This window comes from Primulina huaijiensis, chromosome 1, assembly GCF_012295235.1.
Source record: "Primulina huaijiensis isolate GDHJ02 chromosome 1, ASM1229523v2, whole genome shotgun sequence".
Lineage (NCBI taxonomy): Eukaryota > Viridiplantae > Streptophyta > Magnoliopsida > Lamiales > Gesneriaceae > Primulina > Primulina huaijiensis.
Window position 1 is genome coordinate 20793199 of NC_133306.1, and position 19855 is coordinate 20813053.

General features: G+C 36.0%; 2 protein-coding genes across 4 annotated transcripts; one reads left to right on the top strand and one right to left on the bottom strand.

The window, feature by feature from the left end:
* Positions 1-1864: 1864 nt before the first annotated feature.
* On the top strand, positions 1865-8913 carry LOC140983724 (probable receptor-like protein kinase At5g18500). Of its 2 annotated transcripts, XM_073450844.1 has the most exons (9): positions 1865-2276; positions 2659-3324; positions 3423-3527; positions 7173-7295; positions 7379-7549; positions 7698-7827; positions 8143-8355; positions 8488-8570; positions 8601-8913. In XM_073450844.1, the coding sequence occupies exons 2-8, from the start codon at positions 2678-2680 to the stop codon at positions 8551-8553; spliced, it is 1455 nt and encodes a 484-aa protein (XP_073306945.1). In that variant the 5' UTR covers positions 1865-2276; positions 2659-2677; the 3' UTR covers positions 8554-8570; positions 8601-8913. The 2 variants fall into 2 exon arrangements, with proteins under 2 accessions (XP_073306945.1, XP_073306936.1); XM_073450835.1 differs by lacking the exon at positions 8601-8913 and having other exon boundaries at positions 8488-8582.
* Positions 8914-10293: 1380 nt separating this feature from the next.
* LOC140983736 (pleiotropic drug resistance protein 3-like) lies at positions 10294-19703 on the bottom strand. 2 transcript variants are annotated; one of them, XM_073450863.1, is made up of 22 exons: positions 19328-19703; positions 19060-19183; positions 18842-18924; positions 18494-18578; positions 17451-17610; positions 17262-17338; positions 17126-17179; positions 16637-17029; positions 16280-16561; positions 15879-16192; positions 15620-15780; positions 15447-15550; positions 15216-15369; positions 14860-15146; positions 14397-14729; positions 13308-13598; positions 13058-13141; positions 12579-12712; positions 12246-12473; positions 11631-11802; positions 11295-11549; positions 10294-10600 (listed from the first exon to the last, which is right to left on the bottom strand). In XM_073450863.1, exons 1-22 carry the CDS (start codon positions 19636-19638, stop codon positions 10334-10336), a joined length of 4353 nt encoding a protein of 1450 aa, XP_073306964.1. In that variant the 5' UTR covers positions 19639-19703; the 3' UTR covers positions 10294-10333. The 2 variants fall into 2 exon arrangements, with proteins under 2 accessions (XP_073306964.1, XP_073306955.1); XM_073450854.1 differs by having other exon boundaries at positions 17451-17616.
* Positions 19704-19855: the final 152 nt, after the last annotated feature.

Here is a 19855-nt window from a genome sequence, read left to right on the forward strand (position 1 = left end):
ATACAGATGGATTCAACAAAATAAATAAGGGTAAAAATGGATTTTAATTAAAAATGAGGTCAATTAGGTAATTTGATGTTTAAAAGGGAGTTGAAACATATGAAATGATTTTGTCAGGGAGTGATAATATATTTGTTTAACACTAGGAACTGAACACAAACTTTGAAATGGTATTAGGGATTTTAATACAATTGTCCCTTAAAATAATTTAATATTTTACGACGAATATAAAAAAATTTGACGATATTATGTAGGATCCAATTCTTGTTATACAAGAAATTATAGCTAGTGATACCGATAAGCGAAGTATTTTAAATTTTTTGATAGTAAAAAAAGACTCAATCTCGCAGTTGCAATATTTTTATATTTATCTTATGTAGTTGAAAACTTTTTGAATAATCAAATTCTAAAACAAGGTAAATTTTTTTTTGGTCTATTCATTTTTTTTTCACATCCAAAAAAATTCTTTTAACAATTATTAAATTTAAATTTGATCTTATAATCAACTGGGAATTTTCAATTTCATCAAAAAAAAAATTATTTTTAATAAATAAAAATAATAAAATATAGTCACTTTTTTCTTGTATCAAAGTTCATTTCAATTGAGGAGTTAACAAAACAGTTAACAAGGCAGACACAACATGATTAACTAACAAACCATATTTAGAAAAGCATTAAATTTCATTATAAAATTATCACCAATTGGTTATGGACAATCATTTTCATATCCATACAAAAATTATTAGAATGATATATTTTTGTTATAATTTATTTAATTAGCTACTATAAAATCAACTTAAATCAATTTTTGATAATATTAATAACAATTTTTTTGACATGAGAATCAGTTGGGTGCAATAATTGTCCCTGTTTGGTACAGCGATCGAACCATGATGTTTGAGCTGCTATGCGTTTTAAAAAATTTGAGTTGCACCATTACACTAGCTTTAACTTTTGGTAAAACGACAAGCGCTCGATCCTACAATTGATATCAGAGTCAAAGTCATGGGTTCGATTCTCATTGATGGCAAGGAGTGCAATAATTGAGAGAGAGATTGTTTGGTGCAATAATTGTTCCTGCTTGGTAGAGTGATCGAACTGTGGTGTTTCAACTGTTGTGTGATTTAAAAGATTTGAGTTGCACCATTACCACCAGTTATAACTTTTGGCAAAGCAGCAAATGCTCAGTCCTACAGAATCTGTCGCCGCTGCCTTTCAGTGTATACTGAACGTAAACCCCCTGGCTAACGTAATAACCTGCAAATCACATTAGTCAGATAAACCGTATTTGCAAGCCCTGTGCAACAACAAACTTGTCCGATAAAGTATTGATAATGGAATTGAACCCATGATCATTAATCAATCACTCACATACTTCACCAACTTGAACATATGTTAGACATAAAATGAAATATTCGAATACATCTTAGACACGATATTGTCTTTCAATTCTTATCATACGTTAATAATATGTAATAGATTAATATTTGAGTATCACATCTTTTAAAATTATTATCACAAAAATAATCCAATAATTGATCTTTAATGAATACTTTCAAATGGTTTGGTATGTTTGATGAATTTTATAAACTATTAATAATTGTAATTATTTTGGTCATTTAATACCATTTCAATTTTCAACAAATAAAATTCTAATTCTAATATATAAAAAAGTTTCCTATACTAACACTTGTTAGTTACATAATTAAATATCGATTGCTGAGATTTTTTCTATAATATAAAATCATAGTTGTCCATTTTCATACTTTTTTTTAAAAAAAAATTATTGTTTTTCTTATTAATTATTATTATTATTTCAACAACTGAGGTGAGCATAAGGTCTTACTTACCAACCACTGAAAAGCCCATGCCTTCTTATTACCCAACGCCTCGTTCTCTGTATTTCCCAGAATTCCATGTGGTTTCTGCGATATTACTTCAACTTCAAAACAAGTTTTTTTCTCAAGCATTTCAAGAAATACAATAAATTATTCTCTTCGTCTTCTTCAAGACCCTTCATCATTATTAGTATCAATTATGGTACCATGATATCTATATTTATATCCACTTGAAATTATATTACATTATAGTAGAAAAAAAATTCAAAATCAAGGAGACCATCCCATAGAGTTTATGAGCGTGTTTGTTTGAGATCATTGGGTTATGGGCATTGGAAAAAGATTTCAGATTTATCGGATTTTGAGTTTGGATAAAACGATGAAATAGGACTGGGAGGAGGCAAATATTTAATATATCTCCATACCATCAAATCAAAGGTGAAGTTCGAATCTTTATGGCATTTTCCATTGTTTTGTGTGTTTTCTTGGTGAAAATGATGTGATCATCAAAGAGCCATGTGAGAATAGTTCATAATTGTTTGTTTTATTCTCCTCTGTTAGAATTGGTTGCGGTTGTTCAATCTTATACATGAAAAAAGATGCGAGTTTTTTTCCCTTGATTAGTTGTATACATCTAAAGTCACCATGTGTATTCTTCTGAAGAACAGAGGGTCTTTTTTTCTTCCTTTGGTTTCTTTTTGAAAGGAATAGTGGATCATTTTGTTTTTCTAATGTTGTTGACCGTTGATAATCTTGGAAGTAATGGCGCCTATTGTGTAAGGTTGTTCTGTTTCTTGATCATCTTTGTTTTTTGTGGCAGTCCTCTCGAAGTCAAGAAAATGGGGTCCTTCAATTCCGGGTTGTCGAAGGAAACTCACATCCTTCATCTGAAGGTGTGGGCTTTAGTGGGAATCTTCTTCTTCATCTTTGCTATACTTGTTCTTTTGCTGCTATGGTGTTTCGTAGCGCGTAAGAAATTTAGGACAGGGAATAAACTTCCAGTTAGCCGGATTCCAAATGTGTCGAAGGAAATCAAAGAGATAAGAATGGACCAGATTTCAACTAACCATTTTGATCCCGAAAGAGATTCCTTCTCCAATGGCGAAAAGAATTATGAAAAGAATTCTGATAAGCTTATAACTCATTTAATCAATGGGAAGGAAAATACTGCAGATGGTACTGGTCAATCAGGTTCCTTTACTTTCACGGGGAAGGATGACATGACATTTGAATCTTTGGAGAAAAGGGATTTTCTGGCAGTAAACCAGCCTTCTTCCCATCCTATTACCATACCATCCCCTCTAGCGGGCCTCCCTGAGCTCTCGCAGCTCGATTGGGGCCACTGGTTTACGCTAAGGGATCTTGAAATAGCGACCGATAAGTTTTCGAAAGAAAATGTCATTGGTGCGGGCGGATACGGAGTTGTCTACAGGGGCCAACTGTCCAATGGTAATCTTGTGGCAGTGAAAAGGCTACTCAACAATTTGTGAGTCTGGTTCAGGGATTTCATTCAGCTTTGTAAGAGAAAATTTCTTATACGTGCTTTCTTTATGCGTTGATGACCATGTGATGTTTAAATTGTAGAGGGCAAGCGGAGAAAGAATTTAGGGTGGAAGTAGAAGCTATTGGCCATGTTCGACATAAAAATTTGGTTCGACTTTTGGGTTATTGTATCGAAGGTACTCATAGGTATTATTCTTTCACACCACATTAAATTAAATAATATAAAAACTTGATTCCCCACATATCTCACGTCGGGAAATCTGAAAAGTTGCTGGAGGGAATTAGTTATAAATAGAGCTCAATTCCTTTAGTTATTGTATCCCAAAATCAAAAGCTTTTCAGCTTTGATAAAAAGAGAGTGCATAGAAAAAAGAGTGTATTTTTTTCTTGAGTGTGGGAATTTTCTTTGTGTGAGTTAGAGAAATTATTTTCTCGGTATACTCGGGTTGGGAGTGTGAGAAATATTGAGTGTATTGGTGTATACACTTGTTGTAATATTTCTCCTGTTATAAAAGTTGCAGTGCTCTGTGGACGTAGCCTATATTGGGTGAACCACGTAAATCTTTGTGTTCTTGTTGGTTATTTTATTCCGCAATTTTTGGGTACTATATTATTATCGTTGTCGGCATCGCTTCGGGGGTGTAATTCCCCAACAACTGGTATCAGAGCCTTGTTGTGAAAATTTTTAAAAATTCTGAGTATGCTCTGTGGTTGCAGCTTTGTCTGATCTTCCACATTAGAAAAGATTTTTTAAATTTTTTGGTAAGGCTAGAGAAGTGATGGCCGGAGATGATGGATCGGGATCGGGAATCAACAAGTTCGACGGTACAGATTTTACGTTCTGACGACTACAAATTATTGATTATTTGTATAGCAAGAAGTTGCATCAACCTCTATCTGGAAAGAAGCCGGAAAAGATGGAGGATGATGACCGGAAGCTTCTTGACCGACAAGTGTTAGGTGTAATACGATTGACCCTAACGAAAAACGTGGCACATAACGTGGCGGAGGCAAAAACAACGGAGGAGATGATGTCCATTTTGTCGGACATGTACGAAAAGCCATCAGCAAATAATAAAGTACATCTCATGAATAAGTTATTTAACTTGAAGATGAGAGAAGATGCATCGGTGGCTAAACACATCAATGAATTCAACACGATTGTTTCACAGCTAACATCGGTTGAAATTAAATTTGATGATGAGATTCGGGCACTTATTCTTTTGGCGTCTTTACCAGACAATTGGGAACCAATGCGGGCAGCGGTTAGCAACTCTGTTGGAAAAAGAAAGCTACAATTCAATGATGTCAGAGATCAAATTCTTGCTGAAGAAGTTCGCAGGATGGATTTGGGTGAAGGAACATAATTGAGATCTGCTCTAAATATCGAGAATAGAGGAAGGGGCAGAAGTGGCGAAAAGAGTTTTAACCAATGACATGGTAGATCCAAGTCAAGAAATGGAAAAGACAAAAGCAACTTTGAAAAGAATGTGAAGTGCTGGAGCTGTGGTGAGACTGGTCACTTGAAAAAGAATTGCAGATCAACAAAGAACAACGCTAATGTTGTTACTGAGGAGGTACATGATGCTCTATTACTATCCATAGAAAGCCCGGTTGATTTTTGGGTTATGGACTCGGGAGCTTCGTTTCATACCACTGGTAATCGTGATGTATTCGATAATTACATTGCGGGAGATGACGGAAAAGTTTTCCTGGCTGATGGAAAACCTTTGGAAATTGTTGGTATGGGTGATATCCGGATGAAGATGACAAATGGATCTGTCTGAAAAATCAACAAAGTAAGGCATGTACCAAAGTTGACACACAATCTGATTTCAGTGGGACATCTTGACAACGAAGGTCATAAGGTGACCTTTGGTGATGGTTCCTGGAAAGTGAAAAAGGGAGCCAGGATTGTTGCTCGAGGAAAGAAAACTGGAACACTTTATATGACTCCCAGTTTGAGAAATAAATTAGCGGCTGTGGATGCTGGAGCTAATTCAAGTCTATGGCATAGTAGGCTTGGGGATACGAGTGAGAAGGGAATGAAGATGCTTGTTTCAAACTAAAAGCTACCGGAATTAAAGATCGTTGAAAACAAGCTGTGTGAAGCTGTATTTTTTGGAAAGCAGATAAAGGTGAGCTTTTCAAAAGAGGTTAGAGAACCGAAACCAGCGGATTTGGAGCTAACACATACTAATATATGTGGATCATCTCCTGTGACATCCCTTGGAGATCACTCAAGATATTATGGCACTACTGTTGACGATTCGAGCAGGAAATTTTGGGTTTATTTTGTGAAAAATAAATCGGATGTTTATGAGACCTTTAAACAGTGGGAGTTAGCCATGGAAGATGTGATGGATTAACTGTCATCCAATCACATGTGGGAGTTGTCAGAACTTCCTGAAGGTAAAAAGGGTTTACATAGCAAGTGGGAGTACCGGTTAAAACATGACGGTAGCAAGCGGTACAAAGAAATGCTTGTTGTAAAAGGTGAAAAGGAAGTCATTGGTTACACTGATATTTTCTCTCTGGTGGTAAAGTTAACTACTATCAGGACTGTACTTGGATTGATGGTAAAAGAAGATTTACATCTAGAACAGTTAGATGTAAAGACGAGGTTTCTTCATGGAAAACTAGATGAAGAAATAAATCAATCACAGGGATTTGAAGTACGAGGGAAAGAGAAAATGATGTGCAAACTTCAGAAGAGCTTGTATGGTCTCAAACAAGCTTCAAGACAGTGGTACAAGAAGTTTGATGGTGTAATGAATAATGATGGTTTTCTGAGGTATCAGGCTGATCACTGTTGTTATGTGAAGCTTGATCATTATTATATCATACTACTGATATATGTAGATGATATGTTGATAGCAGGAGCTTGTATGGAGGAAATTGATAGACTCGAGAAAGAGTTATCAAAGGAATTTGCTTTGAAGGATTTGGATACTGCAAAACAAATCCTTAGAATGGGGATCCTTAGAGATCGGGTGAATGGAGTCTTGAAGCTTGAGAAGATTCCTGGAAGCAAGAATCCAGCTGATATGCTCACGAAGGCTGTTATCATTGGAAAACTGAAGTTGTGTTTTACTTCAGTTGGTCTCCTAGACTAACAAAGGAGGTATGAGCTGCACTGTTGGTGTGAAGACATGATTGAAATCAAGTCTTCAAGTGGGAGAATTGTTAGGTAAGAATTTAATGTGGTGGGACCCACATTAAATTAAATAATATAAAAACTTGCTTTCACACATATCCCACATCGGGAAATCTGAAAAGTTGCTGGAGGGAATTAGTTATAAATAGAGCTCAATTCCTTCAGTTATTGTATCCAAAAATCAAAAGCTTTTCAGCTTTGATAAAAAGAGAGTGAATAAAAAAAAAGAGTGTATTTTTTCTTGAGTGCGGGAATTCTCTTTGTGTGAGTGAGAGAAATTATTTTCTCGGTATAGTCGGGTTGGGAGTGTGAGAAATATTGAGTGTATTGGTGTATACACTTGTTGTAATATTGCTCCTGTTATAAAAGTTGCAGTGCTCCGTGGACGTAGCCTATATTGGGTGAACCACGTAAATCTTTGTGTTCTTGTTGGTTATTTTATTCCGCAATTTTTGGGTACTATATTATCATCGTGGTCGGCATCGCTTCGGGGGTGTAATTCCCCAACATATTGTGCATGTTGCAGATAAAAGGAAGTTTATATTTTTGTGTATTTTATCTTTAAAATAAATGAGAATTTGAGCAATTATGGCAGATTTCTGAACTTGTACAAGTCTTAAAGGCCAATAGTATGTATTTATTTACCTTTGTTTCCTATCTTGTTACACCTATAGGTCATTGGTGTACGAGTATGTAAAAAATGGCAATCTAGAGCAATGGCTCCATGGAGCAATGTCCCAGCATGGATACCTTACTTGGGAGGGACGAATGAAAATTCTACTCGGCACTGCCAAGGCGTGAGTTTACATATCTTTATGTTGTCATAGTTGGGTGACCGAAGTCATCTGTTTATTAATGTAAACTGAGTTGACTATTGCAGAATAGCTTACCTACACGAAGGGATTGATCCTAAAGTGGTTCATCGAGACATTAAGTCGAGCAACATATTGATAGATGACGACTTTAATGCAAAAATATCTGATTTTGGCCTTGCCAAGTTGCTTGGTGCTGGAGAAACTCATATTATCACTAGAGTTATGGGAACTTTCGGGTGAGTTTTGATTCAGGATCTACCAAGTCTCGATCTTGAACTTGTCTGTAAATTGTTTGCTCTTCTAAAGAAGATGGGGATATTGGTTTTGTAATCTTAAAAATCTCATGTTTCCCCTTCTCCTCTTGTATTTGCCTCTCTTTTATAGATACGTAGCCCCAGAATATGCTAGCAGCGGCTTCCTAAATGAAAAGAGTGATGTTTATAGCTTCGGGGTTTTGCTCTTGGAAGCAGTAACTGGAAGGGAACCAGTAGATGACAGTCGACCTTTGCCTGAGGTATAGTTTAGTTTGTAAATATTCATCTTTGAATTTATGCAGAGCACTGATTCAGGTATCGAATGTGGAGGAGATTAGTACAGAAATTCAACTATCCGTTCGCTTAATTCATGCATGGTCTGTCCCATTCATGCTAGAACCAGAGCCTGATGCCAACTGATTTTGTAAATATTTTTTCAAGTTATTTTTTCACTGACATCCCAACTCTCAAGACTTAGACTAGTTGCATCTATAAGTTGATACGATACGTAATTGAACTCGTTCTCTTTTCATAATCACTCTGTAAAATACACTGTTCATTTTCTCGCAAACCAGAAAAATCTGGTGGACTGGATAAAGATGATGGTTGGGGCGAAGCGTTCTGAGGAGGTGCTTGATCCAAATATAAACAATAGGCCATCTAAATCTGCCTTTAAACGAGCCCTTTTGACTGCCTTGAGGTGTGTCGATCCCAATGTCGAACAAAGACCTCCAATGAGTCAAGTTGTCCGCATGCTCGAGTCAGAGGAATACCCTGTACCAAGAGAGGTTTGCTTAGTTTCAACAAAATATTCTTTCCTCCCTTTTTCTTTGATATAAAACAAGAAAATCACCAGAATCCGTCTTTCAGAAGAAGTAGTTTCATTTGCAACCTTCTTTTTTCATCATGTTCTGCTTCAGGGTCGTAAGAAGTTGAAGGAATCCTTCAGACCATCCTCGGATGGAGAGCAAATACAAAGATTCTGACACGACACTCGAGACAATTCCAAGTTGAGGTCGGGTACACGGTAGATTAGTACATAGCTGGAAAACCATGGAGTGCCAAGTGAATTCGAGATATAAATAAACTAGCTAAAGGGTGTTTTTTTTTTCCTCAGAAAAAGAAGTATACATACGAAAGCGATTTATTAAAATTGGAAGATACCGATATCACGAAGGATTCCTTCCTCAATGGTCGGATTAGCCGGCATCACAGTGTTTTTCCTTGTCTTTGAGCCTGTGAATATGGATTTTAAGGGGCTTTGTACTTAGAATTTGTGCAGTTCCGTTTTAAAAGGACTTCCAGTGTGTTTGACGATCAGGATTTGGGAGGATTTCATCGGATTTGGATTTTTCAAAATCCTATTTTTACTGTTTGTCAATGTGATTCAAAAAAAAAATTCGGATTTGTTTAAAATTTTATGGGATGAATAAGTGTTGAAACTCAAATTCAATAATTTGAAAGATACATTATTTTAAATTAGTGAATCGATACACATACATATTTTTATTTTGAAAACTAAACAAATATATATTTTAATAAATAAAAGAATATGCTTTAAAAAATTTAAAGAGCAAAAATTCAAGAAATTTAAGTAGCAAATTCTTGATTGCATACTCCAACTATCAATAAAAATTTTAAATAGTGGATTTATTGTCAAATAACAATAATAAATAATAATTGAATTTTGATTATTAATTTGATCTAAGATTTGTGTTTTACATAGGATTTATATGGAAATATTTTAAAAAATGATGTTTGCTTTACCAAACATTTGAAATCGTTACTTAGTTTATAACATTTGTTTTGTCTTCATTTTCTGTATGTTTAAAATTTATTTTGCAAAAAAAAAAATAATAAGAAAAATCACAAATTCATTAATTATCACACTATCATTATTAATTTTTTATCTTAATTATATTACTAGTAAAAATAAAATACAAAATAAGTGGATCGATACACATACATTTTTATTTTTATTTTTTCGAAAGCTAAATCAACACATATTTAAATAAATAATGAAAATTTTTAAAAACAACAAAAATAATATAATTTTTTTTAAAGATAAATTACATAATGTTTTACAAATAAAAAATTTGTTGGTTGATTCACCATTTTAGAGTGATATATATTTCAAATTATTGAACTTGAACTTCAATTCTATTTTTGATATATGTTCTCAAGTCTAAGTTTTTTAAATAAGAGATGTGTTCAAGTTCTAGAAGAATAATAATAATGACCAAAAAAATGCCTTTCTAGCATCCACGATACATGTGCTCGCGTATCGTAGATATATCACGACAATTCATTCAACCATGATGTATGTATGAGTGATCATGATTCATTTCTCAACACACGTGTCATGTACTGAGTGAATAAAGACACTACCCATATGAGTAACATCTACCAAGACTTAACGTGATTGTGTTAGTTGTTAGTAATCTATACCCTAAAAATGCCATTTAAACAAAAATTACTCTAATCACTATGCTTCACACGTAAATTTACTATATAGGAAGTTGTATTTTATGTTAACATTTCTTATGTATGTATCTAACATGCTATTCGCATGTCCAATGTTCACTAGTGTATTGTCAAGAGAGGAAGAATACTAGCGTTTTCATGAAATTATTTGATTGTAACCTAAACTTATGGGCGTATTCTAAACAGGACCACCTTGGAGAAGTTTATGATCACCATGCATGCTGTGTAGAGAGAAACACTAGCCTATATATAACAGGGGCCACTCTTTCTTTCATCGTTTCTTTACCTCCTCTGGAAGTTCAGTCTCCCCATGAAAAATGCGAACAGAGAGGCGAAAAGAGCAGGAAAACCGAGCAGTGCAACTGCTACTATCCATAAACGATCATGTCGAAACCCGAAGTATTCTTTCAGAAAGGTTTTTGCAGATTTGACTTCTCCAAACATTACTATGTCTACATCCAAGTCTCCATATTGTGATGTCAGCAGACCATTCAGGGACCATGACGACGGAGAGATCCAATAGCACCAACTCCACCATATAGGAATTTCCTGCATTTTGTATAAAGCACTGCTAAATGAACAAGAAATATGCAAAAAATGGGTGAGAGTAAGCTAAAGTTAGATTGGCTACATTGAATGTTGTGTAGTTTTATCACCTTTGATGGTTACTCTTTATAGTAAAATGCAGTGGATTGAGTAAAATTTGGTGTTACTATTTGATTTGATTTAGGCATGTCGTAGATTAACAGGTTGGAATTGGAGGAAGCCCAATTCCACATAGTTGCATTGGCTCCTTGTTAGAAACTGTGAAAATCATTTACTTGCCATAAGACAGCACATCTAACCTTCCATTGATTGATTAACAAACTAATGGGAACTGGGAAGTTCTGCATAAGGTTAAACTCGTTGTTGTGGCATAGCAGGGATGAATGGATAGTTGGCATCTTCTTCTTTACTTATTTACTCTATCCTCCATAGCAAGTAAAATGAAATGAAAATACGAGTTTGGAGGCTATATTTGTCTTGGAATTCTTTGTTCTTCACACTTCACATTTGAATTACAGACTGAAGCCAAAAGGGCGGTGAAATTCGAAATGTTTGGTAGGATCAAGAATTCAAAATTTCCGAGGGATTCCCCAAGTATTGGTCTTTGTTTTCCTGTTTTCTGAGGACTATACAAGTTCTATGGGGCTCTAGCCAATTTATACAGTCAACTATTCTGAGAAAAGATAAAAATCCTTACCGGTCCTGGCAGTAGAAAACCCGAGAAAAGACTCCATATAGTGTAGACTGCTGTTGCCATCACGGATGCTACTTGGAGACTTGGCGTTAGTGAAATTATAAGCATCCCGAGGTAAATAAAGTACAGAAACGTGCAGAATGTAGTGTAGAAACACCAGAGCACCTTGCTGACTGATGCATAATATCCAACCGATGGATATATGATGGTCACATAGAGAGCTGCTAGCATAAATACATATGGTAATTCTATTGTTACCTGCAACATCAAGGTACGATTGATTTTAAAAAACGACAGTCCACTATTGTGAAAGTAAAGTTTAATGTGATGGCATCTGACCTGTGCTAGTGAGTAGGCCATTGATGAGTACATCCCAGCAAATCTCTCTCGATAAAAAACTGTTCGTTCGGTTGCAACATATGGAAGCACTAATGAACAGTTATTTATGCCCAAGAAGATGACCGCGAGATACATTGATCCAAGAATGTTAAGGAAATCTTGCTCGTTGTTTCTTGAAAAAGAAATGCAAAAATATCATGGGGAGAGCCATTTTCTCGTTAGTAAATTGAACTTTATGTACAGAAAAGTATCGTATGTTCATAACAAATCAATTCAGTCATACAAGTCTCCGAATGATTATTCATATTTCAAAACATTAAGAAAAGTGATCATCAATCATGAGGCGAGAGTAAGTTTTGATGATAACTACACAATGAAGATTTTTAGTCGATGGAGAATTTTATAAATTTTATTACTCTAATTATCGAGACTAAAGTGTGCTTGAGTTCCTTTTGGTTTGGGAACATGGCCATGTCGCGATCCCTTAGTAGAGGGCTTGCTGGCTTGGCATTGGTACTTGGGACTAATCAGTTGAAATGAAAATTGGTAATAAAATAAAAGAGATAGAATGATGATCCGTGTTCATGCAAAATCACATAAAATAAAAGAACTTACATGTCTTGCCCCTTCTGCCAAAATATCGCTCCAAAGAATAATGCCGCAACAATCATGAAAAGGAAGCGCGCCAAGTTGTATTCTGGGCTTCTCCAATACGACAGACACTGTTTCCAAAGGCAAGCCTTGAAATGTTCCCAACCGTTCTGTGGATACTGAGTTGGAAAATGCAAGTCTTTTGAACCTGTTTGTGGTTCACTCAGCTGCCTTACAGTATTCATTGTTTCCCTGTGGCAATGTATGAAGGCCCATTATAAGGGAAAGACTACAGTTAGCAGGGATATGAATAATGCAGCAATCACATACTTCCCTCGAATACATTTATCAACTTACTGATAAAGTGTTGACTCCTTGTAAATTTTAGCAAAGTCTAATCCAAGCTCTTCTTCTACTGATGTAGAGGTAACCTCTAACATCCATGTTGCAGGATTATAATTGTTTCTTATCTTTTGTAACTGCGGAATTCTCTGGTAGAGGCCAAACATATGGAATCATTATGCACCAGAAAAAATGAGAAGCTTAAAGATACAATGATATTCAAATAGCAAAAAGGGCTTGCATATGAGATGATTTGATAATCTTTTTCCCCCATAGAATTTTATCAGGAGACTTAGTCTCGTCTTCTTATATTTGGAGAAATATTTTGTGTGATTTATCTAACTCAAATGCTATTCTGGCTGACTGCTAGAGACTAAGTTCATCTTTAAGTCTGAACACACTTAATTTCCAGGAGACCTGAAGGGAAATGCTCTATCGTGCTTGAAGTAAATTGCTGCTGCATAAAAAAATCAGAGTGTTTGAAACTTTCATACCTCAAAATATTCTATAAGTTTATGGGAATGGTAACCCAACTCTCCAGAATAGATGATTTTCCCTCCCATTTTCATTAGAATCAACTGCAAAGATTAAACAAGGACAGTTTCCTTCTTGAATTTGCCATGTTTTCTTCGTAAGTGGATTAGTATTTATAATATCTTTATCAGACATAGTAAGAACAGTTTCCACTGCCCATATCTGACAAAATGAACAACTTCGATTCAAATGAAACTGACGTATGTGTACCTCATCAAATACTTCAAAAACATCGATGCTTGGTTGGTGAATGGTACAAACCGTGGTTCTTCCTGTGGCAACTATTTTTTTAACTGTGCGCATGACAATAGCTGCTGCTCTGGCATCTAAACCCGATGTCGGCTCATCCATGAAAATGATTGATGGATTGGAAACAAGCTCCACTGCAATGGTTAGCCTCTTCCGCTGCTCAGTAGAAAGCCCATTTTGTCCAGGAATGCCAACAATGAAATCTTTGATTTCATCAAGCTCAATCATGCTGATGACTTCCTTAACAAATTCCTGCATCATGTACACATTGACGCTTCAAGATTTCATGTGCTCATATTCTCAGGTTTATCATATTCAGTTAAAATCTTGCCATATGTAAGGAAATTTTCCTTCATTATGACTATCACTCTTTTACCTACACTAAAGCTGATTGCTTTGTGGATGAAATCCTGAACTATCTTGTGAATAGTCATAGATGCATGTACTTCAGATTGGTTTCAAAACTGCAGTACCCTTGTATTAGTAATCAAATGTGCAAGCAGAAGTTAGTTTGGAAAGCAGATTTTATGAGTTGTGAGTCGATTTTTTTGTTCACCCATCACATTAAATTGTTAGTATTGACTCAAATGTTTACAGCTGAAACCTTATAGGTACTCACATTTGATACTAAAAATATTTCTACACGAGAAAAATGCAGAGTTCCTAAACAAATTGACTATTGGATGGTGTGAATCTGCACTCTGTATCCTGTAATTAATGACTGGAAACATTGAGCTACTACGACTGTTAAAACAAACTCTTCGTTTCTTTGATAGGTTTAGTCATGAGAATCATTGTTTGTATGCATAACATTGGAGTGACAAGAATGCGTACAGTGTCTGAACAACCACCCTGCCAGTTCTGTATCTAATATATTTCTTTCTAGTTTTGTACTAATCTATGGTTATTAATTGGGCTTAGACCTTAAATATCAGTTATGCAGTGGAGTCTAGTGGATCCATGCAGAACTATTTGTTATTTTTTAGTTTAAAATTCTGTCATATCAAAATTTATCTTTAATAAAAATAATAATAAATAGAATTATCATACATGTTTGCTTTCTGGATCAATCTGTGTTGGTAATCTCAACCAAGCCGAGTACATCACAGATTCTTCGACTGTAATTTGTGGGGAATGTATGTCATACTGCTCACAGTAACCCGATATTCTAGCAAATGTTTTCTGAACTTTGGGATATCCTGCAATTCTTTTATCTCCTTCCACAGTTCCACCATTTTTTCTTCCAGAAAGAACATCCATGAGAGTTGTTTTCCCAGCACCGCTGACTCCCATTAGTGCTGTTAGGATTCCAGGCCTGAATGCACCAGTCATATCATGAAGCAGTTGAAGTTTTCTATGGTCGAAACCACTCTCTCTCATTTCCTGTGCATATGCAAGTTGGTTATGAACTAAAATACTGTCCTGGATTTGCAAAGCGGGTGTTATTTCTCACAAGGAAATTAAAAAATCATTAAACATAAGAATGCGAGGTTTTGAAAGTTACAGATGTTACCTTGGGTGTATCAACAAAATATTGCACTCCTTGAAATACCATAGTCAGTGGCTGGAATGGTAGGATCATGTTTCCTTTGATGGTAGACACTTGATCTGCCATTTCTTGGACAGAGATGTCCATTCTGTTTGTGTTTGTTTTATGATTAACTGACCCTTGGATTTTGGAGGAATCTGAAGGATAAGAGGCTTCAGTTGAATCATTTTCCAAGAATGACTTATGATTTTCTCTTGCTTTAAGATGTAGTAACTTGTCTTTAGAAATAATGGCTTGAACTGCCCCTGGAGCTGAATTTTGCTGTGTTCATCAGTAAATATCTGAGGATTTTTTGATATATACTTGTGAGGGGAACATACCTTTTAGGTAAGTCAAGGCTAATACAAAACCAATGTCAAACATTATCATGAATCCAAATAATACCCCTACTGATATCCAATAAAAGTATCCACCGAAATCCATCCCATGCCCAGCTAAGATAGTCTGTCCTAGAGTTGTGTTTCCCAGGCTGACCTGCAGAAACGAATTGGTTTGTTAAAACTTCAAGTTTGTTTCATGTATTATAGCCTTGATGCTTTTCTTTTGTTAACCTTTTGCCAGCGTGGAGCAAGGAATTCATTTAGTGAAATCCCTATTTCCCCATATGTCATTGGAGATACCCAGAATCCCCATCTCAACCATGGTGGTAGAGAGGCTGCATAAACAGAATCTTCTTTAGGAATATAACTTAAATTTGTCGTAGCGTGAGATGGAGATGACTTACATCGTTGAATAATGAAACCTCCAAACAAGAACATAACCACTAATGTTAATAAACCGAAAGTCGTTGCAACAACCATACTTTTGAAGATTGATGCTATGAGTCTACAGAGAGATGTTGACGTTCCATGTACCAAAAATAGTAGGAGAATTTGGCAGAAGAACCTAGAGGGATGGAAAGTAATGTGTGGAACACATAGACAAGAGAAATCAACAATTTAAGTAACGGATCTAGTGCATGTTAGAGCTTACAATTGACTTACCTCTCGACTTCAGGAGAATATCCAATCACATAGTATGTCATTGATGTCCATATAATGGAGTCAAGAAGTGAAAGTGGAATCTTGATAACAGAAGCTGGGATTGAATACGCCCATACTGGATACAGACAAAATGCCTTTTGTTTGTAGAACACTGGGAGTCTTGAAACCGTCATTGCTAGCTCTGCAACTCCATTTGTCATAAGCCTGATGAGTGTATAGAACAGAGAACCCATCACGTAGTTTGCATGTTTCAAGTCGATAATCATTCGAGTACTCATGAATATTGTCATTGTTATGAAGGCAATGATGATCAGCTGGAAGATGTTAGGGAATTATCTGTTTTAGATTGAAAGTTCTCGCGGTTAAATTAATGGTTATGGTCTTTGTTACATCGAGGTTACCTGTACTGTTTTAAACACGTATAAAGGGATATTCCGCTTCATGAGAAGCACTTCTCTGGCCATACAAGCTTTGAACAATTCCCATTTGCTGATGGTACAAGTGCTGAATGATAAAGCATTTTCATGGGATTGGGATTTGTCGTATTGCTTAGAGAGCTCCTGGTTTAATCGTTCTCCAAGGTAGCTGGTTTCAAACAGCTCACAGAACTGACTCACTGAGATGTAACTATAAGTATCATATGATCTACACCAGTACCTAGATTGATCTTTTCTTGATATTACCTGAAAATTATCATTTAACACATTCGTTAAACCACTTCACAAATTGTAAACAGTGTTAAACAATATGTCGTGCACCTCCTGAAGGAAGTCTGCTGCGCTCTTCCGATCTGGACATTTGAATCCACAATTCTCGAAAAACTGAAGGACCTCACTGCGAGGCCCTTGATAGATAAGTCTGCCTTCTGCCATTAATAAAACATCATCGAAGAGTTCAAACGTTTCCGGATCTGGTTGAAGCAACACAATTAAAATGGTTGCATCAGTCAAGTGAGCAAGTTGCTGAAGACAGGTCACTATCTGAAAGGTTGTGGAACTGTCTAGGCCTGTGGATATTTCGTCCATAAATAATGCTTTCATTGGACCAACAATTATTTCTCCTGTAGTCAATCTTTTCTTCTGTCCACCTGAAATTCCTCTTTGAATTGCATCCCCAGCAATGACATCAGAGCACATATCCATTCCAAGGATCTGTCCAATCAAAAAATAGTATATGTTATCTGTGATATGTGATGTATTCTTTGCATTTCTAAACATTAAGCTAATTTTCCTCGAACGAGAACTAACCTTCAGCACATAATCTGTCTGAAGATTTCTTCTTTGACCCTCGATTGAAATTGCCTGTTAAAGCATTAACTTTGGTATATTAAATTCATTGAAATCTATACTAGCATATAAAACACCTAATCGCACCCACTATTACCTTCATGTAGGTGTCAATATCTGGATCAGGTATAATGCCTGCTGCTTTCTCTCTTTTGCTCAATTCTTGCATGATATCTACAGGGTAGAATAAGTCAGCCCATGTGGTCCAATGGACTTATTAATCTGAAAGGGGAAAAAAGAAAGAAGCAGCAAAAGAAGAGGTTGGTGGATGGTAAAGTTTCAGGACCTCCTCTACTTCCAACCCCTTGACAACGTGCAGAAAAATCAATTGTTTCCTTCACCGTCATCTCCGGCACATGGATATCATATTGGCTTATGTAAGCCGATGTTTTTTCCGGAACAAATTCACGGAGTTCATAACCGTTGTATGAAACTTCTCCTGTAACCTGTAACTTGCAAATTGGGATACCATAAACAATGTTAGTTAAAGTTGCCTTGAGTGAATGAATCATCAATGATCACGTGTTATTGTTGATTCTTTGATAAATTGACAAAAAATATGTGTCTGTGCAGCAACTTCTTGGGCTTGCCACATTTTTTAACACTCCCCCCATTTTATAATTCATAGTGCAACACTAGTACCATAATCCTTTCAATCCCCAGAAGTAATTACACTTATTGTAGGCCATTAATGATTCTGATTTTAGGTTTTTCTTGTTATATGAGGTATAGTTAAACAGGCTCATACGTCACATGCAGTCTTTGCATTCTAATTTTCTCATATTCTTTTCAAGAAAAAAAATGAAAATGATTTCTTTAAAACTTTGTGAATGGTTTGCCTTATCTGTTTCCTGATGCAGAATTTGGAAATTGAGTAGAATTTTAAAAGGTGGCTGGCTACAAGCTCTATGACAGGAGGAAAAGAACAGAGAAGCTGCCAGATTCTTTAGAAAAAATAAGCTCTATGAGCTTATAAGATGTGTTTGGCAATTTACACCGCACTCGAACGAGTGATAATGACTAGTGGACCTTGCGATAATATGAATCATGGGGTAGGTTTTATCCGAAAGAATAAAGGGTGGAGGCCTTGGTTCGACTATTCATATATCTTTTATAATAGAGGTATGGTTTACTAAATCCTTGCAAAAGCTGAGTGATACACAAATACGGTAAGATGTTTTGACGAGAAAATATCACAAGCACACTGCTGGCATCACTCACTCAGTCAATTGAAATATGAATTCACTGAGATCCATAAGTTGGCATACACCTAGTATTGAACTCTATGTTCCGTATTTTCGATTGAGATACAAGACTCTTTAACCCAACCTTGAGAGGATCTTGCAACTTTCCAGCAAGAGCCTTCAGCAGTGTAGTTTTTCCGCAGCCTGGGGGACCAAGAATGAGAGTAAGCCTGCAAATATCATATTTGATTGATTATGAAACATGTATCACTTCTTAGTTCTTGTTTCACAGTTAGCATTAGTTTCACTGGATATGTTCTGCAAAAATAAATTATAGCAAGTATAAAGCCTGGTTGCACTTCAGGGACAGCCACTGTTCTTTCAATTGTCCAGCTCTTTTAAACGACTAATCATCATTATGTCCTAGAAACCTGTTATTTTATCATCTTGTCCAAGGTAACAATTGAAATATATATACTTGAGTACTCCTTACCTTGATGGCTTGATGATGCCACTGATGCCTTTCAAGATGCTTATCCTGGCTTCCTGAGACTGGCACCCGAAAGCCTTCCAAACCTATTTAAACAATGAAAACATAGCAAAACTTAAGTTGAACAAGTCCCTGGCTAGATCTGAGATATATGGACTTGAAAAAAGCATATGTTTTCCTTATGTGGCGTTTCTTTTCTCAGGACTGTCAAAAGTACTTACCGGAAGCATGCTTGCAAGAGAATTCCAGAGTGTTGGCAGTGGCTTTCCATCAACTACTCGACACTTGGCTTCCACAGAAAGATGTCTGAACCTCACCTCGATTGCAGGTAACTTTACATCAACTCTATGTAGCAAGATTTCATGTTAGCCCAACAATATGACAGATCCCATTCGGTTACGTATTTACGGTAAAAAAAGTCTTAAAAATTTCTATTTACAAGAGTAGATGATAGTTAGTAAAGCATCACATTAAGATTTAAGATGATACCTGTCTATTCGTTCTCTTATTCTTTTAAGCAGCCTCAGATTGTCTTTCTCGACGTTCTTTATTAGCTTCTGCACAAAAAGGCGTCGTTCAAGTGCTCCAAGCTTAGCAACATTGACAATTCTTTTCCCTTCAATCTCAGCATCAGTTTTTGTAGTTTCTTGACTAATATCAAACACTGATGTCCTGAGTCGTTGGAACGTGGGTAATCTCTCGATGGCAGCCCACTGTAATTCGAATTCTTCATCCTCCTTCCTAGATGAATCAAGAGGTTGAAAAGGTGCATCACTACTGTCCCTTCTGAATGATTCCATGTCCAATAATTGTGAAAACAACAATAACAATGGTGTTCAAAATGAGATGCCTAGTCATGCATTTATGAATACTAGGAATGTACACGTGCGATGCACGTGGGTGACTAATAATGANTCCGACAAGTTTCAACCCGAAAAAAATCATGTTTGTGTTTGAGATTTTTGGGTTCGGGTCAGATCGGGTTGAACCCGATAGCTGACTCGAAAAAAATGATCG